The sequence below is a fragment of the Ovis canadensis genome, chromosome 2, assembly GCF_042477335.2.
Source record: "Ovis canadensis isolate MfBH-ARS-UI-01 breed Bighorn chromosome 2, ARS-UI_OviCan_v2, whole genome shotgun sequence".
Taxonomy (NCBI): Eukaryota; Metazoa; Chordata; class Mammalia; order Artiodactyla; family Bovidae; genus Ovis; species Ovis canadensis.
The window spans coordinates 154,810,718-154,835,827 of record NC_091246.1 but is presented as its reverse complement, the minus strand read 5'-3'; the positions used below and the strand labels follow the sequence as shown (position 1 = coordinate 154,835,827).

The 25,110-nt window shown below is 40.4% G+C and overlaps 1 protein-coding gene across 16 annotated transcripts in view; it reads right to left on the bottom strand.

Moving 5' to 3' along the window:
* Positions 1 to 1,491: 1,491 nt before the first annotated feature.
* The window catches only part of RBMS1 (RNA binding motif single stranded interacting protein 1), a 217,886-nt gene continuing 194,267 nt past the window's right edge, over positions 1,492 to 25,110 (bottom strand). For 4 of the 16 annotated variants that reach the window (XM_069577334.1, XM_069577335.1, XM_069577350.1 and 1 more), the window contains exons 6-15: positions 24,624 to 24,703; positions 13,536 to 13,651; positions 12,449 to 12,498; positions 12,229 to 12,322; positions 9,728 to 9,775; positions 8,788 to 8,838; positions 5,485 to 5,595; positions 4,473 to 4,553; positions 3,081 to 3,165; positions 1,492 to 2,274 (exon numbers count right to left, since the gene is read on the bottom strand). In XM_069577334.1, the coding sequence (XP_069433435.1) occupies positions 3,088 to 3,165; positions 4,473 to 4,553; positions 5,485 to 5,595; positions 8,788 to 8,838; positions 9,728 to 9,775; positions 12,229 to 12,322; positions 12,449 to 12,498; positions 13,536 to 13,651; positions 24,624 to 24,703 (709 nt within the window). In that variant the 3' untranslated portion in view covers positions 1,492 to 2,274; positions 3,081 to 3,087. The remainder of the gene's footprint in view (positions 2,275 to 3,080; positions 3,166 to 4,472; positions 4,554 to 5,484; positions 5,596 to 8,787; positions 8,839 to 9,727; positions 9,776 to 12,228; positions 12,323 to 12,448; positions 12,499 to 13,535; positions 13,652 to 24,623; positions 24,704 to 25,110) is intronic. The other 12 variants (XM_069577336.1, XM_069577338.1, XM_069577339.1 and 9 more) reach the window with 3 other exon arrangements.

Genomic DNA, 25,110 nt, shown 5'->3' with positions numbered 1-25,110 from the left:
GGTTATGTTTCCCAAATCTTACCCAGACGAGTATGGCACTTAGTTCAGACATTTCTAGCAGCAGATTTTCCCTCCTCTCTAACTGAGCTATCAAATTTCTGTCTTAACTAATGCAAAAATATCAAGTAGTGAGAGACCCAGGTTTATAACGTACTAGGTACAAAGAGGGTGCTGCGTTCGGTCTGGACTTTCACAAAGCAGTAATATTCCAGGGAGCATAGAACCAATAATACCACAACTTTAAAAAAAGGAAACAAAAACAAAAACACATTTCTCTTATGACTATGTAATTTTCACTAGAATCTACACTTCTCAGAGCAGCAAGGACTTTTGAAACTATGAAATGTCACTGACATCTATAATCAAATACAAGCATAAATTTTAAGAACTAAAAAACACTCGAAAGAAATAACTGCTTAGGCCTAGCTCCTGAGCTAGGAAGGATTTGGTCTGTGGAAACAGGGAGGGCCAGCAACCTGTCCCAGCACAAAAGAAAATAGACTCTGAGGTAGATAACTGATCACACACAGTTGACCAGACAGGTACACAGTTTTGGAAGACAACTTAATTTACCATTGCTTTTCAAACATACGCAATTGTCTTAATAAAAGAGCTTTAATAACAGTGAATTATCTTCTAGGTACTAAAGTAGAAATAACTGTGTATTTATGAATCAGGAATTTCATAGTTTCAAAATTGGTTTTTCTTTACACTGAACACTTGTAGTGATGATGTAAAGTGTGGCACTGCTTGGATCCAAATCTTCCTTCACGCTTTTTTGTTTGTGTGTGTCCATACATCAATTAAAATTAGAAAACCTAAATGCAAAGGTACAAAAAAGGCACATTCTCCTAACCGCAAACTGGTCCGGCAAAAATAAAGAGCACAGAAGACGTGATGCTGAGACTAGTTGGAGCTACTGGTTACTGGCTCTTCGGTCTTTGGTGAAGTTACCTTTAAAAGTGCCAAGTAATTTCTATTTCTCAAATTTACGTAATAGAGAGAGCTAGTAGCCAATCGTTTTGCTTCTATTCATATCTCAGCTTTATGTTTGAAGATAAATCCTTACTTTTAGCTTTTGCCATTTAGTTGCAATAGCAACATATTTTTCCCCTCGGTTTGCCAGATCTCAGGCGTCATTCTCATTCTAAAGCACTATCATTAGCATAAAGGAAGGACAAAACATTCGGTGACTCCCCTCCCCCACCCCCACCCCCTGCCCCAACGCTACCTACACTAAATCTAGAACATCAAGTTAGTTTTTTTTTTTTCCTGAAAAAAGGCAAAAAAGACTTTACATTGCATCATACAGCAGATCTCCTAAATCAGTCAAACTATCAGAGGAAACTGTTGGCGCACAGCCTTACAAACAATTCACCCTATTAAAAGTTCCCCAGTCAGAAAATGTGTTTCACACAAAACAGTTTTCCCTTCTTGCATTTCACTACCTTACACATTATGTGAAAAATCATTAAAAACACCTACTACATATTTAAAAAAGCCAAAATTTCAGCAACTTTTATTGACTACCTTTTAAAAGCCCTATGCTGCTGTTTTACAAGGCATAATAGACCAGCCCATTTGGTCAAAGCATTCTACATCATTAGTTTGAACTAACTTTTACTGAAACAGCTACAGCATCAAAAGAGTTAAGGCAAATTGGAATTCATAGAAAAGGATAAGACACTTCACACGACGTGGGAAGGGAAACGGAAAGCTAAGAAAAGAGACACTGGCGGTAACACTCTCACTGCAAGCACAGAACACCAGGGGTGAAGTCGGACTATTTAAACGTCAGAAAGCCCATTTCATACAGCGGAAAAAAACACAAACGAAATACAAAATGAACAAAACCACAAGAATCCGGTCATGCACTTGAGTAAGTCTTCATGGTCTTTGTGCATACCCAGAGAATTGAAGTTTTCTTTTCTTTTTTTTTTTTTTCCCTTTTTTCTTTTTTTTTCTTTTTTTTTTGCATCATAACATTTGATAAAAATCTTTTGTTTTTTTTTTTTTTTTTTGCTTATTTTTTTGTTTTTTTTGTTTTTTACTAAAATAAACCTGTTCAGGGGAACAGCTACTAGATGAATTTAAGGGTTTTATGCACCTTATAGAACTTATAGCAAAAATAGTTTTAGTTGATTTCATTATAAATAACGTTTTCAAGAACCTGTGCAAAACTGTCAATAATTTCCTAAAGCACAATTGATCAGAAAAATCCATGATTGTTCAGCCTTCACAACCTTCTTCATATAAGAACACCCTTCTGTACATCTGGAAGAGAAAAATATAAAAAACAAATGCTCTTGTAACAGTTGGTGTAACAGACCATTGAGCTTTGTCATCTCTTTCTTGCTTTAAAGACATATATGTTTGAGAAAGGATCTGCTCATCACTGGTGGTAGGTCAGTAAGTGCAAATTCTGGAACTGAGGGTCCCTGTCTATGTCCCGAGTCCACCTTTTAAATCTGAGACCAGGGCAATCTAGAAACCCCAGTGCTCTATGTTCCACACAGTTGTTCAATGTAATCTGCATGGCAGAGGGACAAGTTTTGAGATATGTGGTTCAAGTGAGAGTGGGGAAGCAATCTATCAGTCTAAGCATATTCACATTTGATTCTGTCAAGATACTGCTAGTGTGTAACACTAGACTAAGCAAAATCTTACACTGTTTCTCCTTCAGTCTGTGAGCATTAAAATAATAGGAAATATACATATATAGGTATATACTCTCTCACACACACATATCTATCTATCTATCTATCTATATACATAAATGTAGGACACATTTGGTACCTGGTATTCTCTGAGTATGTTACTGATTTTGGAGGCAGATAGGGAAGGAGAGACAGCAAACACACATTTGACTTCAATATAAGGCACTGTGCTCTTTTTGGACAGAATACTTAATTTACAAGACCACAAAATCACTGATTTTAAGATTTCAGTAACAGTGGATTCCCCTGCCATGACTGAAGCAGCGTGACCAGACCTGAGTTGTTCTAAGTACCATTCTGATAAAATCATCACAGCCTTTCCTTGACTTGAGCCCTACAGTGATGGAGATTGTTCCCTCATACCTCACAGTTACTTATTGGGTTGAAAGGTATATGGAGAATGGTCATTAGACGTCTCCACAGTCACCTGCTGCTGACCACTCGCCTCCTACAACAAAGCAGAACAGATGAGACATGTGAGCAATGAAATCCAAACTCTACTAACCAGACTGGACTGCGTCCCACATCGTAGAGACAAGCACTGCTTACAGGTGATTTTCTTAATGTCATATAGAGCCTTCAAGGTTAATTACTTCCCTAAGGATTTTAAGTGTCTGATAGACCCAAAGAACCTCTTCCAACTTGTATGAGTTATCTCTTCACATCAAACTACAATTTATTAAACAAATCTCTTATCCTCTGGGGCCAGAAGTGACTTGGACCTCAGTAATTTCAGATTTTACAATCTGAAATATACTACGCATATGCTGTGTATCACCGATGATAGTGGGGTCTCAGATTGTACTTTATGATCAAACACATTAACAGGTCTGTGCTGACAAGTATGAAGATACTTGTGTAAGGGGGCAAAGATCTTGTCTTGGGTCAGTTCAGCTGGGCTTCTGCCACAGGTCAGGTTTTTGCTGAAGTAGTTACAAAGAAAATTCTTAAGATTTGTTTGTTTCAGCACTGCAGATATGGATTGTGGTTTCCAGTAACTGTGGTTGCCAATAACTGCACAAATTTAAATCATTTAGAGGCAAACAAAGCAAAACAAAAAACGCTACCTCCTCTGTAATTCAGCCACAATCCCAGGGCTGTTTTTGGAATTGGAACCTATGGGATGTGACTAGCTGATGGGATCGACTGGGTAGATAAATTTCCTTAGAATTTCAAGGATACTTTGCAGGAAAACACTATGCTTTCTGCCCAACTTGAATTCAAATGTCAGATTTCTTCCATATTAATATCATACCAGTATCTTCCATAACAAGAACTAAGAGTTATTTAGCTCTATAAGTCTTCTACAAAAACAGGTATGGTTTGTTTTTTATCCCTGTTAAATTCTGAAATATTTTTTCCAAGTATTTAATTATAACAGATTTTTATAATGATTATTATTGATATAATCTCTGGTACCAGGACTGCAAACTCCAGCTTTATCTTAATTTGCCTGGAAGTATCATTTTAGAGGAGATAGGATAGAGACTTGAGGGGGTAATGAAATGTGCTACAAGCTTATAAAATATTAAAATATTTCAGGGAGCCCTGTGGGTGTGGCTTGGATATTGCTATGCTAATCTGTATGCAGAGAATTGTATTTCATAGCTGAAAACAACTCTAAGCATACACTTCCTCTAAACTCAGTTCTTTATGTACATGTGTCACTTTTGATTTGATTCTTCCTTGAGTTCCGATTTACCCACTTTTGAGACTACTCATTGCCATAATGGCCACTGGATGGTGTGTACCAACCTCCACAGGAACTGCCGCCGTCTGCACATGTGTGTACTGTGGCAAGTAGGCCCCTTGCATAGCTGATGTGGCAGGCATGTACTGGAAAGAAGAACACGGTCAGGGTGGCCAATGACAAGCCATGGGTGAAGATCATTACAGTTTCTCATCCTCAATAATTCAATATCACTAATGTGCTATTTTAATCTAGAAGATCTCTCCCTCAAAAAACCTCATTCATTTACAGCAGCTGCCTGAATTAGAACTGTTCCCGTAAGTGGAGACCGAAGAAGTAGATGCCTTAGATCTTCAGCAGGTCACTGAAAAATGGGGAAAAATGGAAAATGGACCCTTGCTTTCCTGATGCTGAAAATTATCCTTCTCCAAAGGCAGGAGAGATTTCTCATTTGACCTATGTGGCCCTGTTTTAGCCTTGATGAGCTGCTGCTGTTTGCTGTGAACGTAAGTAAAGAAAATACTACCCTTTGTTCTAGTAAGTCACCACAGATATGGTCTCAATTAAAAGCCTTTGGTCATCTTACCATCTAAATGCTACACATATCAAACCTGGAAATTAATCTGATATCAGCTCAACTCCATACCCAACGGCAACCCTGGACTTGGGGAAAGTCAATACTACGATTGTGATTCAGTGCCCCTAAAACCCATACAAGTGGAAGTAAGTGGGGAAAAATCCCCTGCCTTTATTACCATGTATCACCTTCATCTTTGGCTTCATGGGACCAGGTCTGCCAGTGTGAATGAATGATACCAGTTACTAGGGCTACCAGTGATTTTGTTTGGATGCTATATTCTGATACAGGAGAGACAGATAGCCAGAGGACAGACTTTTAGTTCATCGATTAATCAAGAAATCTCTGAGTATTTACTATGTGGAAGGCAATGTGGGAGGTGAGAGGGGATCAGATATAACCTCTGACATTATAGAGCCTATAACTGATAAGGAAAACCAGGCTACACGAATTTAGCCTCCTCTGTAAGCTGAGACACATGATATTAATTTGCCACCTACTGTTCCGGTGCTGCCAAGTGACAGATGACTCATTTGCTGGGCCAGAGGGCTGATCATAGAAGCAGGCTGTAGTGACATGGTATGCTCCATGGAGGGAGTTAACACGGCACCCTGGGGAGTCAGACAGAGCAAGTGAGACACACTGAGGGCAGAGGGGAATTCTGGAACCACCTTTTCCATAGGAAATGGCTTAGCCTGCTGCAGAACATGAAGCAAAAATAACCTCCCTTCAAACTTGTAAACTGTCATATGCGATTTCTTAAAAATCGTCTAGGTTGTGCTGAGACTTGTAAAATCTTTGTTTAGCAGCATGTGAGATCTAGCTCTCTGGCCAGGGATCAAACCCAGGTCCCCTGCATTGGGAACATGGAGCCTCAGCCACTGGACCACCAGGTAAGTCTCTCCGAGACTTTTCTAAAGAGCACTCACTTCATAGAAATCCCTTTCTATTAAACACCGCTCCCTTTCTCTTCACTTAACTGTAAAGCAAGCTAGTCCATGGGAGGACTATGTGCTGTGACGGGAAACAAACTACTTTGGGCTGGCCAGGGTTACAAAATACTCAATTCATTTTTAAAGTAAATGACAGCTGATGTTTTATGCAGTCACAACACAATATACTATACTGCATATTATAAATACAGCGTCTTATTAAAAAATGTTAAAAAAAAAAAGTCATTTGATTCAAGGTCAGGCTGTTAGGGTCAAGATCACAGTCTTCATTCACTCAGTGTTTCTCAGAACTTGCAACTGTAATTTGGTGCCAGGGGAGGGAAGCATATTCAGATATAATTAATAATCTAATTTCAGAATCTTTGACTTCATTGGAAAAAATTCTGGTCTTCAAAAACAAAATTAAACATAGCTGTAAAGCAATTACCTTCCAATTAAAATTAATAAATAAATAAAATTAAATTAAATATAGTTAAAAACACAGAGGAGGGGTGAAAAAAATCACTCATATAACCCAGCCAGTCTCTAATACATGGCTATTAGCATTGTCTGGGTAGCACTGCATGGATTCTGGCTTCCACATATTTTTACAGAGTTGCAACCAGGTTCATATGAAATACGAAACTACTTCATATCCTGGGTTTTGCTTTTTAACTTAACATTCCATTATCAGTATTTACCTAACTTACTGCCTTGCTCTCATTATCATTTTTAATGATTACTTAATGGCACCCTGATTGTATATGAAATTCAATTAGTTCTATTTCTGGAGTTTTGCATCTTCTCTAATTTATCCCATTGTAACATTCTTACAGATTATCGCATTCCTCTCACTTCTGCAATCATCCAATTACCTGAGGATGCAATTACTCTGATACATCACACAATTATTAATGTTAGGTTTTTGGTATCACTGGGACTGACTCATCATCTCTTAAAAACAGTTATTTATTGATAGTTAGATACACAATTGAGGGTAAAAGCTGATATGCAGGAACTTTAGTGCTAGTCTCAGGAAGTCTAAATCTGGGTGCGGAAAAGGAATGACTCCTCAGGTGGGTCCTTCTGCACACACTACTGCTGTCTCAGCACACACTACAGCTGTCTCAGTGGTGTTCAACTAAGAGATGTGCTGCCTGTCTCTAATAGGTAAGCTCTCCTCCCTCCAGGAGAAGAGTGCCAAAGGATGCAGATTCACGTCAGAGATAGTAGTTGCGTGAAAGTCATTCAGTCGTGTCCGACTCTTTGTGACCCCAAGGACTACACAGTCCACGGAATTCTCCAGGCCAGAAAACTGGAGTGGGTAGCCTTTCCCTTCTCCAGGAGATCTTCCCAACCCAGGGATCGAACCCAGGTCTCCCACATTGCAGGTGGATTCTTTACCAGCTGAGCCACATGGGAAGCCCAAGAATACTGGAGTGGGTAGCCTATCCCTTCTCTAGCGGATCCTCCCAACCAAGGAATCAAACCCGAATCTCCTGCATTGTAGGCCAATTCTTTACCAGCTGAGCTACCAGGGAAGCCCATGTCAGAGATCACTTGATATTAATATATTTCATAAGAATTTTTTCCTTTAAAAATTTTTTAATGTACATCATTCAAAAGTGAGTGGTAACATGAAATGACTCAGAAGGCTATAAAATTCAGGAGTTGCCTGCTGCTCTTCCTCATTCATCTGTAGGAGCTATTGTCCTAGAAAGCCCCCAGATGAAAAGTGAGCTGATCTCTAGCATTCCCGAATAGGACAGCACAGAGTACCTGGGATGTAGACTGCCATGGGCGTTTGTGTGGCTTAGTGGGTGGATGTGCGTAGATGCATGTGTGGGTGTGTAGAAACATATGTGTGCATGTCTATACAGACAATATAACACATATAGATACACCATCAGAGAGCTCCTCTCCTGTGTTATCAACTACACATGCTTTCTCTCCTTCAAAGTCATCTCAGCAACTTCCTGTTCAGAACGTGTCCCTGTTCTGCTGTTTCACATGCCTGGTCTAACACTGTGTAGTGTCCTCTTTCGGAAGTTGTCCTAAAGAAATTCCTGTCTCATTTTAAGGCCAAGAACAATGTGCTTTTCCCTATGCAACTGATCTGTTTTATAAGCACTATGAGCTATACTGCTTATTAAGATTCCCATTTTGCACTGGTTATTAGAAAGCTTAGGCTCACTTTGTGGTGAGCATCCAGATTATTATATTACGCATTCTTAGTCTTTTTTGTGATTTTTGTTTTTTCTCTTTACTTTTAACATTCTAAACTCATGTTCTAATTCGACAAACTGGATTTTATGTATTTTTGAAAAATACATTCAATATACTATCTAACAAGGTGAAGTGAACTCATTCAATTTAAAAAATGTAATATATATGTATGTACAGTACATGCTTGTGTCACTAAAGAAATCACATTTGTTATTTACCCTCAGTAGGTGTTACTTTTAGTATTTAAAATTTCCATGAAGAGCTTAACACTGATGAAAAAACCCTAGGTCAATTTTGAACACTTTATATTTGCATTAAACAGAATGTAGACAAAGAGCTATTTCATCACAAGTATGGTTAAAAATTTAGCAATTTAAAAACTTTAAAATTTAAAAATTCAGTGGAATGATCTCCTATATTTAAATTCTCATGGATTGCAAATCTAACTTAATGTCAACTACCAATCTGTTTTAAGACAAGGTGAGTCAAAGTTTTATAATGAACTTATACATTCTCAGTATTTCATATTTAACATTTCCCAAATACTACACCACCTTTGCACAAATGATTTAAACCCAGAGAATGGTTTTTAACTTATACATAGCTTACTTGAAAACTACAAAGCCATTAAGAGGAAAAACTTACAGGGTGCTGTAGGATATATGGTTGAGGTTGCATCCAGGAAGGACTTTGCACCTGGAAAAGGAAGGATTTTGGAAGAAACATTGATTTCCATAGGAGCGCTACTTATTTCTCTAGAGATCTTTTAATCATGTTAAAATCTACAGGAGGAAAATAAAGAAACAATACTATCAATTGATAAAAAGGATTTAACTTAAGGCAGTTTAGAGTTCTTGACAAACTGGTCACTCTGAATAGGATGAAATGATTATTCAAAACCAAGTTCCATCTGCCCACTGAAAAAGTATTTGAGTATCAAGCACCAAAGAGGTAAAGGCAATAAGACAGGGGCCCCACCCTCAAGAAATTTACTATCTAACCAAGGGAGATAAACAAGTAAACAACTCAAAGAAACAGTGAAAAGTGTTACAATCAACGTAGGAACATAGGTGCTTTAGGAATACAGAGGAATGAGCATTCATTCCAGCACTTCTTACTAGAAACTAACCCTTAAAGTATGTGCTTACTTTAAGAGTAATCAAATTCAACTCCCTTTTGATACCCAGGACATTGTATTTCAAAAATCTTGTCTGGTGGTCAATAATTTCTAGTTAGTGTGAAATATAAAAATCTGAAATTCATAGAAAATTAAACTTTAGTAACTAGATCCTGACATCTACAGGTAAAAGGATATCTATACAGTAGACCCTCTGGACTGAGAAATGACTGAGAGTCAGATTCTGTGGCATGGAAGAAAGCAGGATTGTTTCTGCCACTCTAGAGAAGAGACTATCAGTCCATTTCTTGATACCCAAAGCTTTCCTGAGGTTAGATTTCAGAATAAGCTTGTCTCTTAATTCTTGAGAACAAAACCCTCCTGCATCTCATCCCCTACTGTTAACTTAAGAGGTTCTACAGAGAGGACACGGGGAAGAGTCATGGGGAAGAATGGATTGTGATTTACCTTGATAGCAGAGCCCCGATACTTGCTTTCTCTGGTTTCCTTTGCCACCTAAGGCAGACCAAAGTTAAGTGCTTCTGCCTCGTTAGCATTTCAGTTATCTGGACTGTAGCCTTTCCCCATCGGGATATTGGTGCTTTCTTGCAGATGCCAATTTCTCAAATCCAATTGTATTAATATAAGCATATAGTGGTTTAGTGGAGAAAGGCCCGCTCCAACATGAGCGCCAGGCCTTCACTGAAAACATCACGGGGAGGCGAGCAGCTCCTTGCAGACCCCAATTTGGGCCAGATGCACTCATCCATGGTATATTTCTGTAGTCCTGATAATCTAATAGCTCATATCATCATGGGGTTAGGGAGCCATGACATCTAATCCAATTTTCTTTCGGAAGCAACAAATCTGCTGCTGTCAATTTCTTTTCCTCAATTTTCCCTAACTATAAAATGGGAATAATAATCTATGTTCTTTATTGGTTCTTTATTCTCTTTTGAATCATGAATCCTTTTGAAAACCTGATGAAGGAAACAGACCTTTCCCTCTGCACCTGACTGCATACATTACCAGTGACACTTTGCATTTAAGAGAATCACAGATCACTTAAAGCCCATTTTCTGACCCCATTGAGCCCCTGAACTTATGGGGTTGAGGATCTAACAAGCAATGCCACTGAGGGCCAGGCAATTGGAATAAAATTCCACATGTATCTTAGGGAAACAGATTGCCCAGGAAAAGAAATCAGGCCTTTGCAATGAAATGCTGTTTCCAGTTAGGTCTATCAAATCTGTTAACAACACTGGTCTCCTAATTTTCTTCTACTCCATGAAATAATTCTGTGGCCAAAATGGTCACTGCCATTATAGCAAAGACAGAAAAAGAGGTTGTGAGGAGATACATTCATAGCTGTAAATATCTACAGTGCATACACTGAAATTAATATGCACAATCTTTCATTTGCCTGAGAATATGCTTACTTGTCCCTATTAGAGGTTGAAAAGTTCAAATAGTTAAGAAAGAAAACTATCCTTTAAAATCAGACACAGGAATTGTTAATTAGGGAAAATGCACTGCAGCAGATCTCAGTGAATCTCAGACAGGCAAGGAAAATAAGCAAATCTTGAGTTCAAAATCATTAGAGAGGGATTAAATGAGTGAGTGCTACACCGAGCAGATGAGCAGACTGAAGTAGCAGCGTAAGAAACTTAACAACCCAAGGAGATAAAAGACAATGAGTGATGGCTCAGAGAAAGGAAGTGAAAAGAACCTAGAAGCTGAGAGAGGCGTAAATGCTACTTTACAACTTCAGTTCTAGTGTATTTAAACACTTCTCTTTGTTATTCAGAGCTACTTCAATGCTTTTAGACAGAACCACCTTTGCTATATTGCTTATGTTGACCAATCCATTATTTTAAAAAAGCAGAATGGATATACTCTTACCAGCCAGCTAATCCTGGATGTAAAGTGTAAAGGACAATAATGATAATCATAGCTAACATTTACTGAGTGCTAATCATAGGCCAGATATTGGGTTGAGCTCTTTATACAGAAAATCTCCTTTAGTTATTATCATAAGTCTATGAGATAGAAACTATTATTATCCCCATTTTAAAGATGAGGAAACTGAGGCTTATAGATGTGAAATCACACAGTTATTAGATATTATCCCCTACCACCAGAATCCAGGGTTACAATATCTAATTCAATTGTTTTAAAGACAAGAATACACAAAAGTTTAGTCACACAGGATCTCAACAGTTAACAAAAGTGTATTCCTATGTCTGTAATTGACTCCGTTGGTGTTCCTGTCTGGGTCAATCAAGGTGGTGACCTTGTGAGAGGCACTCCGATATGGGAGGAGAAATACATGTACACCCAGGATTCACGCAGAATAGGAGCTACCTCTCCAATAAAACCACATCATCAGTATAACCACAAGGTGCTGAAGGAGATCTTGGTTCTAAGTTGGGAGTGTAAGGCAAAGCCTCTTCAAAAAATAACCTAAATGGGAAGCCGCCTCCCCTTTTTTGGCCTCAAGTCTCAACGCATTGCTCATTTCATGTTACCTGATAGAGACACATCTTCATTTATTAGCATTATTTACTTGCTCTTTTGTTAGTTTCTGCTGACAAATTAACAAAGGAATAGTGCAGATCTATTCTGTATTTTACCTAACGGCAATTCTCTTCCAGTTTCAATGTCTGGGACACATGGTGTCCAGCGGCAGGGCCTGTTGTAAAGGAAGCATCTGAGTTTGTCCCAATTCTAAAATGCTATAATTTCAAAACTGACAACCATTTCCCTTTGTTGTACAATTCTCCTAAACACAAAAATAAATCACTCTTGTCAAATAAAAAGCAGCTATTTCTAAATTGGGTATCTAAGCTGCCTAGCATTTGACTTAAAATTTCATTATAAATATTCAAAATTTTAAGATACATAAAATCATAGCAATAATTCATGGTTGGCAAGTTGTCATACTCTTGATGAATCCTAAAGGTACAAACCTGGTAGGCAGATACAGGAGACGCAATATAGGGTGTAATAGAAGTTTGAGTAATCATTCGGTTTGTAGCAATACTGTATGGTGAAGGATAAAATCTAGAACAAACACAAAAGCCTTTATTAAGTAATCCTTTAAGCACAATCACTCATGGAATAAACGTCTGATATTTTCCACCTTCACATTTTCCCTCTAGCTATTATGTATTTATCTTAATGACATACCCATTCTGTATAGCAGCTGTGGTTGGGTCATAAGTAAGTGTCATTCCAGCCTATGGGAAAGAAAAAGAAACATTCATCTGCAAAGGTACAAATTAAAAATTCCATTTCTCAGACTCATGGCAACAAAAAGTGGGGATAGTTTAGTATTTGATAAAATTGAGAGTTTATGTTAGACACACGTAATTATAAACTCAACACGAGAATTAAGCTCTAGATTGGAACTGTACAACATAGCAGCCCTTAGTCAAAGACAGCTATTTAAACTTAAACGAAAAGCTGAGTCCCTCTACCATACCAGCTACATTTCAAAGGCGTTACAAGTGACTAGTGGCAATCACTGGACAGTACAGACTGTAGAACATTCTACTGAATGGCAGTTCCTTAGACATTCTTGAACCAATATGTTACTTTAAAAAAAAAAAACAAACAATTTATTTATGGTTAGTATGGGGGAATGGAGGGCCAACATTTTTATTAAGAAATTGAGCTCTTTTTCTTTTTCTAAAGAACATTATTGAAAAGAATTAGGTAAAAAAACCCTGAATGACAAATATACTACTTATTTTAATAATATTTAAAATAATTTCTAAGTAATTAAAACTGTAATTCTAAGAAACCATAACATTAAAGACCACTTGTGTGGTGGGCTGCTGTCCATGGGGTCGCATAGAGTTGGACATGACTGAAGCGACTTAGCACGCATGCATGTGTTGGAGAAGGAAATGGCAACCCACTCCAGTGTTCTTGCCTGGAGAATCCCAGGGACGGAGGAGCCTGGTGGGCTGCACAGAGTCGGACACAACTGAAGCGACTTAACTGTAGCTGTGCATTTCTTACAGCAATTTAAAATGCACTTTTTAAAAAATAAATGTTGCTAAGTGGTAAACCCGGCTGTTTCCACCACCTATTGTCTGTCGGCTCTGTATTCACTGTGAGAAGTCCTCACATGACACTATCTGGATAATGAAGTTTTAACCCTAGCCCCTATTTTAGAAACGCGATAACTGCGTCAAGATGCTGCACGGGTAACTACTCTCATATTTTGTGTGATGACACAGCCCCACAGAAGTTTCAGGAAAGGACTTACAAGTCTCACCTCTCCTTCTCTGTGCCAGGGCCGTCCATTTGGGATGTATTTGTTTGGGTTCTGCCTCTTCTTCTGTCCGCCATCCGCAAATTTACACAATAATGGTTCTGTAGGAGCTGAATAAACAGGGGAAAATAACAGGAAACCAGAATTGCATGTGCCTACAAGTGACGAAATGTAACTGAATTCCTTTAATAGGAGCAATGCTGGTGCTCGAAGGGAACTGAGAGAATACTTCAAGGCAAAAGTTTATTCAGACCCTTAGAAGTGGACCCGCTGGTGAGAAACAGTACACAAAACGTTAGCTGTTTACTTCAAACTGGAGTGCAATAAACATTTAAAGAGCTATTCCGAGGAGGCAAAGGCAGTCTTTGATCCACTCGTGTATTTCTTTAGGTGTGAGCCCTCTGCAGCTCCATCCCGGTAAATCTTCAAATGTAACTAGCATTGTCACTCTCCCCTCCTCCACTTAAAAATGCTCCTGTAATTTTCCATTATAATTCCTCAGAGAGGTCTTCACTTCCTCCAGGAGAAAACAAGTTCCCCTGTATACTGCTCACACTGTACTTTTTTTTTTTTTAAATAGGTGCTTACTATTTATTCATTCGATTAAAAAAAATCTCTTTAATTTTTTAAAAATTGGAGGGTAACTGCTTTACAATGCTGTGTTACAACAACATGAATCAGCCACAGGTATACATACAAACCCTTCCCTCTTAAGCCTTCCTCCCACCCTCCCCTTCCTACCTTTTAGGTCATCACAGAGCACTGAGCTGAGCTCCCTGGGCCATAGAGCAGCTTCCCACTAGCTGTCTGTTTCACAGATGGTACTGCAGATACATCAATGCTACTCTCTCAATTCACACGGCCCCCCCGCCCCGCCCCCACCACACTGCATTTTTATTTGGAGCATCTATAATACTTTGTGAATGTGGCGATCTGTCTGGTGTCCCTCCCCCCTCCAGAGTGTAAGCTCTGTGGGGGCAGTGACTTCTATTCATCCCTGTTACCTCCAGTGCCAAAGTGTCTGGCATACTGCAGGCACTTATTCCCTCTTGGGTGAACCAACGAATGAATACAAACAGGTCTTATTTTATTTTGGGGCTATAGCAGGGAAACAGCTATACCTGCCCACGGTCTTTAAAGGCTTTTTTTGGCCTCTAATTATCCCACTTGGAATTGCTTTACAATATATCTGCCTCATAAAATGATCCCAAAAAACTGTCAAAGAAAAGCAAGAGGTGCCTAAGATGCACAGACTTTTCTCACCAGGGTTAAGTCTTCATTAGCCAAAAAAAAAAAAAAAGGCAACAACACAGTAGGCCACCCATAACGTCTGCTTTTAAAAATGTTTTTTTCTATAATGGAAACAGCGGTGTATTCCTAAAAGTTGCACATGTTTCAGTATGTTTCTGGTTAACACAATAAAGATACGCACACCTTCGTGTCTGGCTCTTGCATCCAGTCCTTTGTCTACCGTGGAATGGTGATTACTACTTTCAAGCTCTGTTTCAAAGTTAAATAACCATGAAGAGAAAAATATTACTTGTGGAAAATTTACTCCTTTCTCCTTTGCCTCTTATTATCCTAATTCATCTCTTATTTTATATCACTATTACCCACCCACTAATGACAGGGTGTGGAAGCAACAGTGTCTCTCAATGCTGCTCTGCCAAAAAAAAACAAAACATAACCAAAACCCCACTGCCACTCCCCCTTGCAGGCTGTCCACTGGCACTCCTTTCCCCTCTCCCTGGCTGAGTTGCTCCAGAGGGATGGGCTGGCACGTGAGCTCAGGTCTGAATGGCAGCTGTACTGCTATGGGTGCCTGGAGGTGAGAGCAAAACCGTCCTGTGTCTGGTGAGGCACGCGTGCCCGCCACTCACAAAGGGGCCCTGAGTTTCCCTTCTGACTCCATTACCTCCCCCAGCTGCTGATTTCCTGAGCGAGGAACTTCCATTCTTCCATTTAAGGCAAGCCGGGTGTGATGGAAGATGGACAGGGGCCAAATCCTACATTCCTAAACCACATTCTCTGTCTCTTCAAACAAACAAAAAAAAGCTACTGACTTTTGGAAATTTCCACCTCCACCAACAATCACTGAAGGTAAAGTAAATGGATGCAGTGAAACCAGGGAGCTTTCTAAATCACTGACAATGCTTTTAATCCTGCAACTGGCCCTTCAGAATCAGATGGAAATGGGACCGAGAAAAGACGACATTCAAGCAGAAGTGAAGAGAGTGCCTGTCGAGGCCGGTGATGCCTCGTCCTTGACTCCTGAGGACAAACTGAGAACTGAGAGAGAAACAAGAGCTCGCTCTCCACTGATCTAGAAAGGTCCTTATAGTAACAAATGTTTCCTCCAATGACATCTGAGGGTTTTAGGATTCTGTATCCCCATAACCTTTTGGAGCAAGAGAGAGTAAACTCTATGGTGCCGGCACTTTGTGGGGCTTCACTTTGTGGAAGTGCTTTTATCTAGAGGCATTATAAAGATCAGCTCTGAGACTGAAAGTAAAATTAAAAACAAAAAAGTAGTTCCCTTCAAAGGGAACAACGCAAATGCACCATTTTTCCTCCATTAGCAGAGAAAGGAGGTGACCAGGTCAGAATCATTCTGGAAGTTCCCCAGGGCTGCCCAGGCAGGCAGGTGCAAATGGAGGCAGCTGGGGAGCCGTTGTCCGGGAGCACCAAGGCTGCGCCTTTGCTGAGAGGCCAAACTGGCCTTCCCTATCTGTGGGAAGGTGCTCCCAACACATTTTCATTCATCTTGATTAAGCTCTGTCAACGAAAAAGCAATTTCAGGCAACAATCAAGCCTGCTAAAGACATGTAATGAGGAGGTAAACATCAAGTGAGCAATGACATGTTTGCAAATATATCATTTAAAATGAAACAAATGGAACAGAATGTAGCTGAATCTTTCAAAGTGAATTACATTTGCTACATGATTCTGCACTGTCATTAAGATATTTTCCTTCCTCTAAAACCAAAAAGGTAAGTCGTTAAAACAGTGTGTCTATTGGCAGGTGTCCCATATCTTAGGAAAACAAATTTCTTATTTCAAAGAACTACACCCCAGTTGGAGAAGGTAATCAATGGCAAACCACTCCAGTACTCTTGCCTGGAGACTCCCATGGATGGAGAAGCCTGGTAGGCTACAGTCCATGGGGTCGCTGAAGGTCGGACACGACTGAGTGACTTCACTTTCACTTTTCACTTTCATGCACTGGAGAAGGAAATGGCAACCCACTCCAGTGTCCTTGCCTGGAGAATCCCAGGGACAGAGGAGCCTGGTGGGCTGCCGTCTATGGGGTCGCACAGAGTCGGACACGACTGAAGCGACTTAGCATCAGCAGCAGCATAACCCAGTAGAAATGACACAGTTTTCAGACAGTTGTTGGGTTGTTGCTTCAGGGAAAGAGGAATGCCCTAGTATTCTGTGTGAGGCAACATACAATTCTAACCACTTCTTTCCTCTATTATTATGTTCTCTGGTCTGTTTGCAGTTGAAATTTTCACCAAGTGCCTGATCTCTGGCATCGACAGTCCCTCCTAAGGGGCTGTGAGCCACGGGGGGATGCCCACGATGGCTTCCTGCACATCTCCACCAAGATGTGTCCTTACCCAGCTTCTGAAGTTCAGACTCTGCAGTGATTTATTTAGGCTCAACTGTCTTTCCTGGACACCTACACTCAACATCATTTCTAGAACGCCTGCTTTGACTAAGCACTGAAGCACGTGATCAGACCTCCCAGACATCCTCCTCACTTATCTAATCCAGCTGCTCAGAGGACTCCAAGCTCTCTTCTATTTCTACCAAAGTGGAGTTTTCCCTTACCATGTTCTAACAGCTGGAGAAACGACTACCCCCCAGCTCCCATTTTTTTTCTAGCTATGCAGCATTTTATCCCAAATAACAGTCTCTAAGACATAAACTGCCTTTGATAGAAGCTTTTCTATCAGTTTTGGAAAAGTAGCCCACTCAACAACTATCGGGGTTTCCCTGGGGGCTCAGATGGTAAAGAATCTGCTTGAAATGTGGGAGACCTGGGTTTGATTCAGGTTTCTCCAGGGTTGGGAAGATCCTCTGGAGAAGGGAATGGCAACCCATTCCATTATTCTTGCCTGGAGAATTCCATGGACAGAGGAGCCTGGTGGGCTACAGTCCATAGCGTTGTACAGAACTGGACAAGACTGAGCGACTTTCACTTCATAGCAACTGTAATCAGCTTTCTTAATGATCACTGTCAGCCACTTTCAAAGTTCCTCAACTAACACCATGCAAGAAACTATCCAAGACTCTTAAAAATTTCTATCTAAGGATCCAATAAATACTATCCTTTTTTTTGTGTTTCCTGTTTCAGTCCCTTCTTTGTTTATAACCAAACCTTGTGGTCCTCTCTACCATGGGGCACAACCCTGGCTTCTCTCCAGATGCATACCCTCCCATACGGGCTCTGTTAGGGTCTGTCTCTGCTTTCCTGACCCTTACAGAGTGGTTCCATATCCCATTCAGCTTTCCTTGTCAGTAAAATAATGGTTAAACAACAGGTTAAAGAGAAACCAAAAACACAATATTTTCCCATCACTCCAACATAAATATTTTAATATTCTATATTTACTACTTTTCTAAGTCTATATTTATTTTTCATTTTTGCAATGATAGGGGCTTTTCTTTTATCATTTACATTGTAGCTCTTTATCTTGCTACAGAATCTTTTTTTTCTAATGGTTACATAATGTTCTATTTGAAAAGGGATCATGTATAGTTTCTTTGTTCTTATAACTGACACTGTGTGAACATCTGTGAGTGTTATATATTTTATCTCTTTGGTCCCAGGGCCAATGTGATGCTAGTGGTCAGAGTCTGTGCTGGTTGGAACAATGGATCTAGATTAGTCTTTCTGGGTTTGAATTTTGGCTTTTCCATTTACTAGCTCGTGATTCCAGGCAGGTCTCTGGTTTCATAATATGTGAAATGGAGACCATTAAGAGTGCTTACTTCAAAACATTGTTATAATATATATAAATATACATAAAACACACAGAACAATTCAATAAGTATTAGTTACTATTATTATCATCACTATGACCACAGGAGGAGCTCAAATTTTGAGCTGTGGCTCCTCCTTTGAACTGTTAAATTCTTGGGAGAGGAACTTCTGGTTCAGAAGTTATAAATGTTTTTAGGGACTGGCCTGTTTTCCTTGGGATTTGATTCTGTGAGATTTAAAGAGCTGGCTACGGTTGCTACGTTGGCTTGATGTAGACTAAAGAAATGTTTAAGTTGTAGTTAGGGATTAAGTTACTGGCAAACGCCTTTTAGAAAACTGTTTCATAGTAACACCTACATTTTTAACTCAAGATCCTTATGCTTTAATAAGATCTTACTTCACTATTTATGAGCTTCCCAGGTGGCCCTAGTGGTAAAGAACTCGCCTGCCAATGCAGAAGACGTAAGAGACATGCGTTTGATCCCTGGGTCACGAAGATCCCCCGCAGGAGGGCATGGCAACCCACTCCAGTATTCTTGCCTGGAGAATCAGATGGACAGAGGAGTCTGGCAGTCCACCGGGTTGCAAAGAGTCAGGAAAGGACTGAAGTGACCTAACATGCACACACCACCATTTACTACTCCTCTCTAGCAGGACCTGACAGTAGAAAGGTGTAAAACTGACTGGAGTGGGCCTGTGGGCTGGGTGTGATCCGCGGTGGTAACACTGCCTGAAGGCAGTCTCCTCCTAAACCTGGCACAACACTCAAAGTGTCTTCAGCTGAAACACAGGCACGTGTCTGGTTGAGGTCCCTTGTCACTTTTTAAAACCCAGACTTCCCTTCTGGTAGAGAATAAGTTTTAGTTTCGGATCTGCAAGACAGTCGTCACCCCAGTGGTCTCCCAGGATGGTTCCTGTGCTTCTGCTTTCTCGGTGATGATTCACTCATGATTTACCTTTGGAGGGAACATCTCAACAGAACGTGCATTCAGACTCTGCTCTATTGTACGCATTGGGTGAGGGATACGGGAACCATCACAATCCCAGAGGTCTGACCACATTGTCCTAAAGGTACCAGGACCATTGCACATGTCTTCAAGTATTTCTTTTGTCCTAGAGTTGCCCAAATTTTCTGTTTTTAACAGAGTAAATGAAGCTTAAGCCAAACGTGCAGGAAACAAAATGGGCAATAAAAGCCCTTGAACGATGTCCAGTCTTTTTACTAGATTTGTAATTTTTCCTCTAAACATCACCTTTTCTGCCTTCTGACACTGAACAAGGCCCAAATAATTTTATCTATATACAGAACATTCCAGAACACGGGTAAAAGCAGTTTTCAAGCCCTGCCGGGCATATACGTAAACTGAAAAGTCAAGGTAACACAGAAAGCAGATGTAAAACAAGCTGGGGTCTTTGGATGGGGCCGGCCAGCAGTCACATATGCACTTCACTGGAGCTCCTTTGCCTGCACAGAAGAAGCCTCAGGCAATGCAGCAGAATGAAGCCAGCGTGAGGCTGGGAATCTAACAAGCAACTGAACATCCAGTGACTAGGCACTTTTTAAAAAAAAAAAAAAAAAAAACAACAAAAAAACTCTCTGCCCCGACCACACTAGGACGTCTTCACATTCCATTAATGTCACAGAGAGGTCCAGAAGGAGGGACGTGATCATACTGCCTTCTGCAGCACTGGATATGCGTGTGGCCTTTGTCCATGGGGTGTGTGTTGTGGGTGCAGGGCAAGCAGCCCTAGGAGAGTTCCAGCTAACATGCCATATGCATTTGCACTCTCTTCCAGGAAGGTACTGGAAGAACATTTTTCAGACAAATCTCTGAATCATGACCATGAGTGACAGTGTCTTTGCCTTGGGTACATCTCCTAATTTGGACCTCAGTTCTACCCATCTCTCGTTTCTAACATTCACTGTGTGGGAAAGCACCACTATACTATTTCTCCATAACGGAATTTTTATCAACCCAATAGGACATACTGCTTTTAAATTTCTATGGAATTCACCTAGACTGTCTCACAAAGAAGTTCTTTTATCCTCATGGTCCTTTCAAGTAAATGTGACTAAGTGCAAACCAGCTAGCACTCAAAACCAAGGTAAATCCAAACAAAAGAAAATGCTTCAGTATTTTCAGAGAAAAGTGAGAGCCTGAGTGCGGAGAAGGATAGATGGAAAGGCATTCTGAGAAATTTCTTTTTCAACATAAATTGTAATGTATGCTTGAAGAATCTGCCATAAGATAAAGCCTTTGTGAAAATATGGTAATATCAGACACAAAAGCACAAGATTTTTTAAAAAGCAGCTTCAGAAAGAAGACTGTATAACATGTTGTGATGTGGTTGAGTGATTTTTATGGAACTCTAAATATGCATTACCAGGCCCCACATAGGGCACCGAGCTACAACACCCTGGCATGAAGACAGTGCTGGCAGACAGATGGGTGGTATTGGAGAAATGACATAGCTGAGCTCCTCTTGCTTTGCCATCTAGAGACTTTCTGTCTAGTGTCACGCAATGAGTTAACTGCTCAGTTTGCTAATTTTCAAAAAGTGTCTTTGGGAGACTGTGTCTAATGTGTGTTTCTTTTCTATACTTGGTTCCAGTGTCACATGCAAATCACCAGTCATGCAAGAATCAGAGTACTCTGACAGAAGCCAACCTGGATAATTCTGCTTATGCCAGCTAAACAACTTGCATCATTAAATAAACCATCCTCTGACTGTATTTATGAAATGTTATGTCTGCCTAGCAATAAGCCTACACTATTTAAACATGAAAGTGGAGGCCCATTCAATTTACCCTTGTCTGACAATATTCTTTCTTTTTCACCTGGTTCTACTGAAAGTAATCATATGAAGAAACTCCATAATCATATGAAGCACTCCATGAAGAAACCCATGTGCAGAGCAGTCAGTCAGGTAATTGGAGGGGAGAGAGAGGCATTAATAAACAGACTGTAAGTCAAAGATAATTCTCGTATTTACATGGACAGAAAACAATCCAGAGATGTTAAAAATGGTTTCAGTTCTGGTGTGGGTTCTCCAGTTCACTGGAGACTTGTTTGGGGAAAGGTTGTTTATTCAACAGTGGGCTTCCCAACCTGCACTGTACATTTCAAACTCCTGCCAAAACAGCAGCTCAACCACTTATAGGCAAAATCTATCCCAAAAGGCCATCAAAGTAGCCAGCCACGAATCTTGTGATAAGCACTCCATCTGAAAAACGCTCTTGAAAACCCTTGGGTAAACCTCTGCTGGTCCAGGGCGATGTATAGGCTTTGGTGCCTCCCGCAAAATTAAAATACAAAACACAGCCCTCGCCACTAAAGAACTTGCAGTCTAGTCGGGAACCAATACTGAAACACAGGAGAGACCATCACCCATCAGAAAACGGCATAAAGTTAAGTCCTGGTTCAAAGAAAGAGAATGGCTTGACCACACAGCTATCCTCCCTAGGGGATGCTCCTCTTGGAGAAGGAACTGATCTGGTTCTTACACACCCCCTCTGACCCTCAGCACTCCTTGGAAGAAACTATTCATCATTAGCTGCAAAGGTGCAGAGAATCCTACAATCATTTATGTGTGGTTTGGAAATCAGGTCTTTTTTGTTTTTTTTTTCCTAGAATGGGTGTGACCCACAATCTTCAAATCTACTTCAAAGAAAACAGTTAAATGACACAACCATGAAGTCCTTTGGAGAAAAAAGGAAACTGGCCAACCTCAATTCGTGACATGCTGAGATCTATTTTACGCAGGGAACTGGCAGATCTTATCTTAGGCTGATACAACATCAAATAAAAGGGTGCTGTGGTGTTTTTCCTTCTTGAAATTCCCCTGTTGCATTCAAGAACAAGCTGACAAAGTAAGGAGGTCATAGGTGTGTGGATGAGCAGCCCTTCGAAGAGACTCATGTACTTCTCTGGGGTCCTGACTATGCAGAGGACGGCAAGGGGAGGGAGTAGGCCACGGGGGCAGCTGTGTGCAGGGGCCTTGCAAGGCCTGCAGGGCAAGGTTGACAGAAGGCTCCCACGTATGAAATCTTTCCCTTGTCTTTACTTAGTTGGAAGGTAAAAACAATCCCTTCTTGTTTTCTTTAATTTCAACTCAAAAGAAAACTGCCTAAGAAAAACAAAAAAGGAAGCTTTTTCACAAGGTTGAGTTCCTTGAAAGAATGTACTACCAGGTCTTGTATTTTATGCTTCAAACTCATGTCAGTAGGCAGTTCAAGCTCCCATACAGCCATGCAAACTGTATCCTATCAGGTTTTGGTGTTAAAGGATGCAATTAATTCATGGGATCACATATACTTATAAGTTCTCTATGAAGTGGGACTCACCCGGATACCGAAACTAAAGTGGATCCCTAACCATAATCATCAGCCATCCAGTTAAAGATGGAGCCTTAGAGCTACAGGAGAATAAATACTAAACACTCGTTACACATGCGCACATAGAAACATCTTCCAGTTTGTGGTCAGCCACTTGCACGCCAGCTTGTAAACAGTGTTGTCTTGGTAAGTTTATGCAAAATAACAAACAGTTGTTGGTGCTTAGTAAGGTTCAAGTACTGAGCTAGGCATGAAAACCGCAAGATGAGAAAACAGGCTCTGCCTTCAAGGAGCTCAGTTTAGTGCACTGACATGTGTAAACCTGCTAAATTAAATGCTGCCCTCCAGGTGGGTGTCCTCAGGGAGCAATGCAGATGGTGACCCAATGGGAGCAGAGAAGGCTGCTGACGTGGGGAGGCAGGCCTTGACCAGAGTCTTGAGGGGTGAGGAGGGAACAGCCAAGTTAAAGGGGATGGAAGCGAAGCCATCTGCTTAGGACTGCGGTGTGGGAGCAGTTTAGGGAGAGGGCTGTGCGAACTGGTGAGCACTGTGAAGAACTACAGTTTAGGGAAGGGTGAGAGGCTGAGTGAGGCCCAGGGATGCTGAGGGTCTGGTCAGGCTGGAGCTCACTGTCTCTCAGAGCAGGTTTAGTGGGAGTCAGAGGAGGTGTGATGTTGGAATGCAATCTCCTGAGGTGTACTGTTCTCAATCAAGACAACACAGGTCAGAGCAATGGCAGGAGGAGGCTGCAGAGGAGCAGATGGAGGGCCATCGCAGCTGAGTCCAGGCACTATAAGCAGGGAGGGCTCACACATGCTGAAATCATCCAGAACAAAGGCAGGAGCTGGGGTAGAAAGTACCATCATCCTCGATGGATATCACTGAATGACAGGATACTTACTGAATGATAAGGTGTGCCAGAGGATGCCTTTAGCATCCAGGGAGGAGAGGTTTCCAATCCTCTGCAAGGCACACAGCTTCCTTACCAGTACGTCTGCTTCCATTCATATATATATTTTCATTTTACACATACATATTCATTTTATTTTTTGAATTAAAAGAAATTCATGAAGGTATAGTGATTTACTGTGTTGTGTTAGTTTCTGCTGTGCAGCAAAGTGTATCAGTTATACACATACACATATCCCCTCTTTTAGATTCTTTTCCCATACAGATCATTACAGAGAACTGAGTAGAGTTCCCTGGGCTAAACTGTAGCTTCTTATTTGTTGCTGTTTTCCAGGTGTGTCCTACTCTTTGACCACCCCATGAACTGTAGCCCACCAGGCTCCTCTGTCCTTGAGGTTTCCCAGGCATGAATACGGACGGGGCTGCCATTTCTTTCTCCAGGGGATCTTCCTGACCCAGGGATCAGAACCGTGTCTCCCGCAGGTCTCCTGCATTGCAGGCAGATTCTTTACTGTGGAGCCACCGGGGGAGTCCAGCTCCTATTCGTCGTCTATCTTATATATGGTATAGTAGTGTGTATCTGTCAGTCTCCCAATTTATCCCTCCCCCTTCTCCTCACTTTCCTCCCTGGTAACCATGAGTTTGTTTTCTACATTTGTGACTCTATGCTTCCATTCACATTTAAACAGCTGGGAGAAATGAATTTTGAAGTCTTTTTGGAGATCCAAAGAAATAACTTTTAAAGAGCTAAATGAGGAGTGTTTTGTTCTTGATATAAGAGTCACCAGATCCTAAAATTAGAAATAACAGAAAAGACTACTAATATAATTTTAGACAAACAACATACCAGAAACTCCGGGTGGTGTCTTAATGAATTTTCCATTAAAATGACCAATAACAGCTTCACACTTTTCTGTTGATTCCATCCTATTTATACATAAAAATAAGACATAAATAATCAAAGATATCTTAATTTTCATTTTGTTCAGTACACATGAATACAATCTTATAGGGTTATTTGATACAAATGAAACCTAACAAAAAGCGAGTGATAAGAAAAAGTGGACTTATTCCGTCTTTAAGTGTTGTTTGTGTGCTTTCATGATAAAATGAAAACTTGATAACCAGATACCTTCAGAATCATAAAAGAAATAAATTGTACCCTTAATCAAGCATACAGAATATTTAATTTTTTTCTTTATTAGTTATGATACTGAAATCAATAACAAAAATACCAGTTTAATGCTGGTATTTAGTGCTGCTAGGATACTGCTCATTTTAGAGATGGTCCTTCCTTTAAAACGACAGACTCAAAAGTCATGAAATGAATTGGG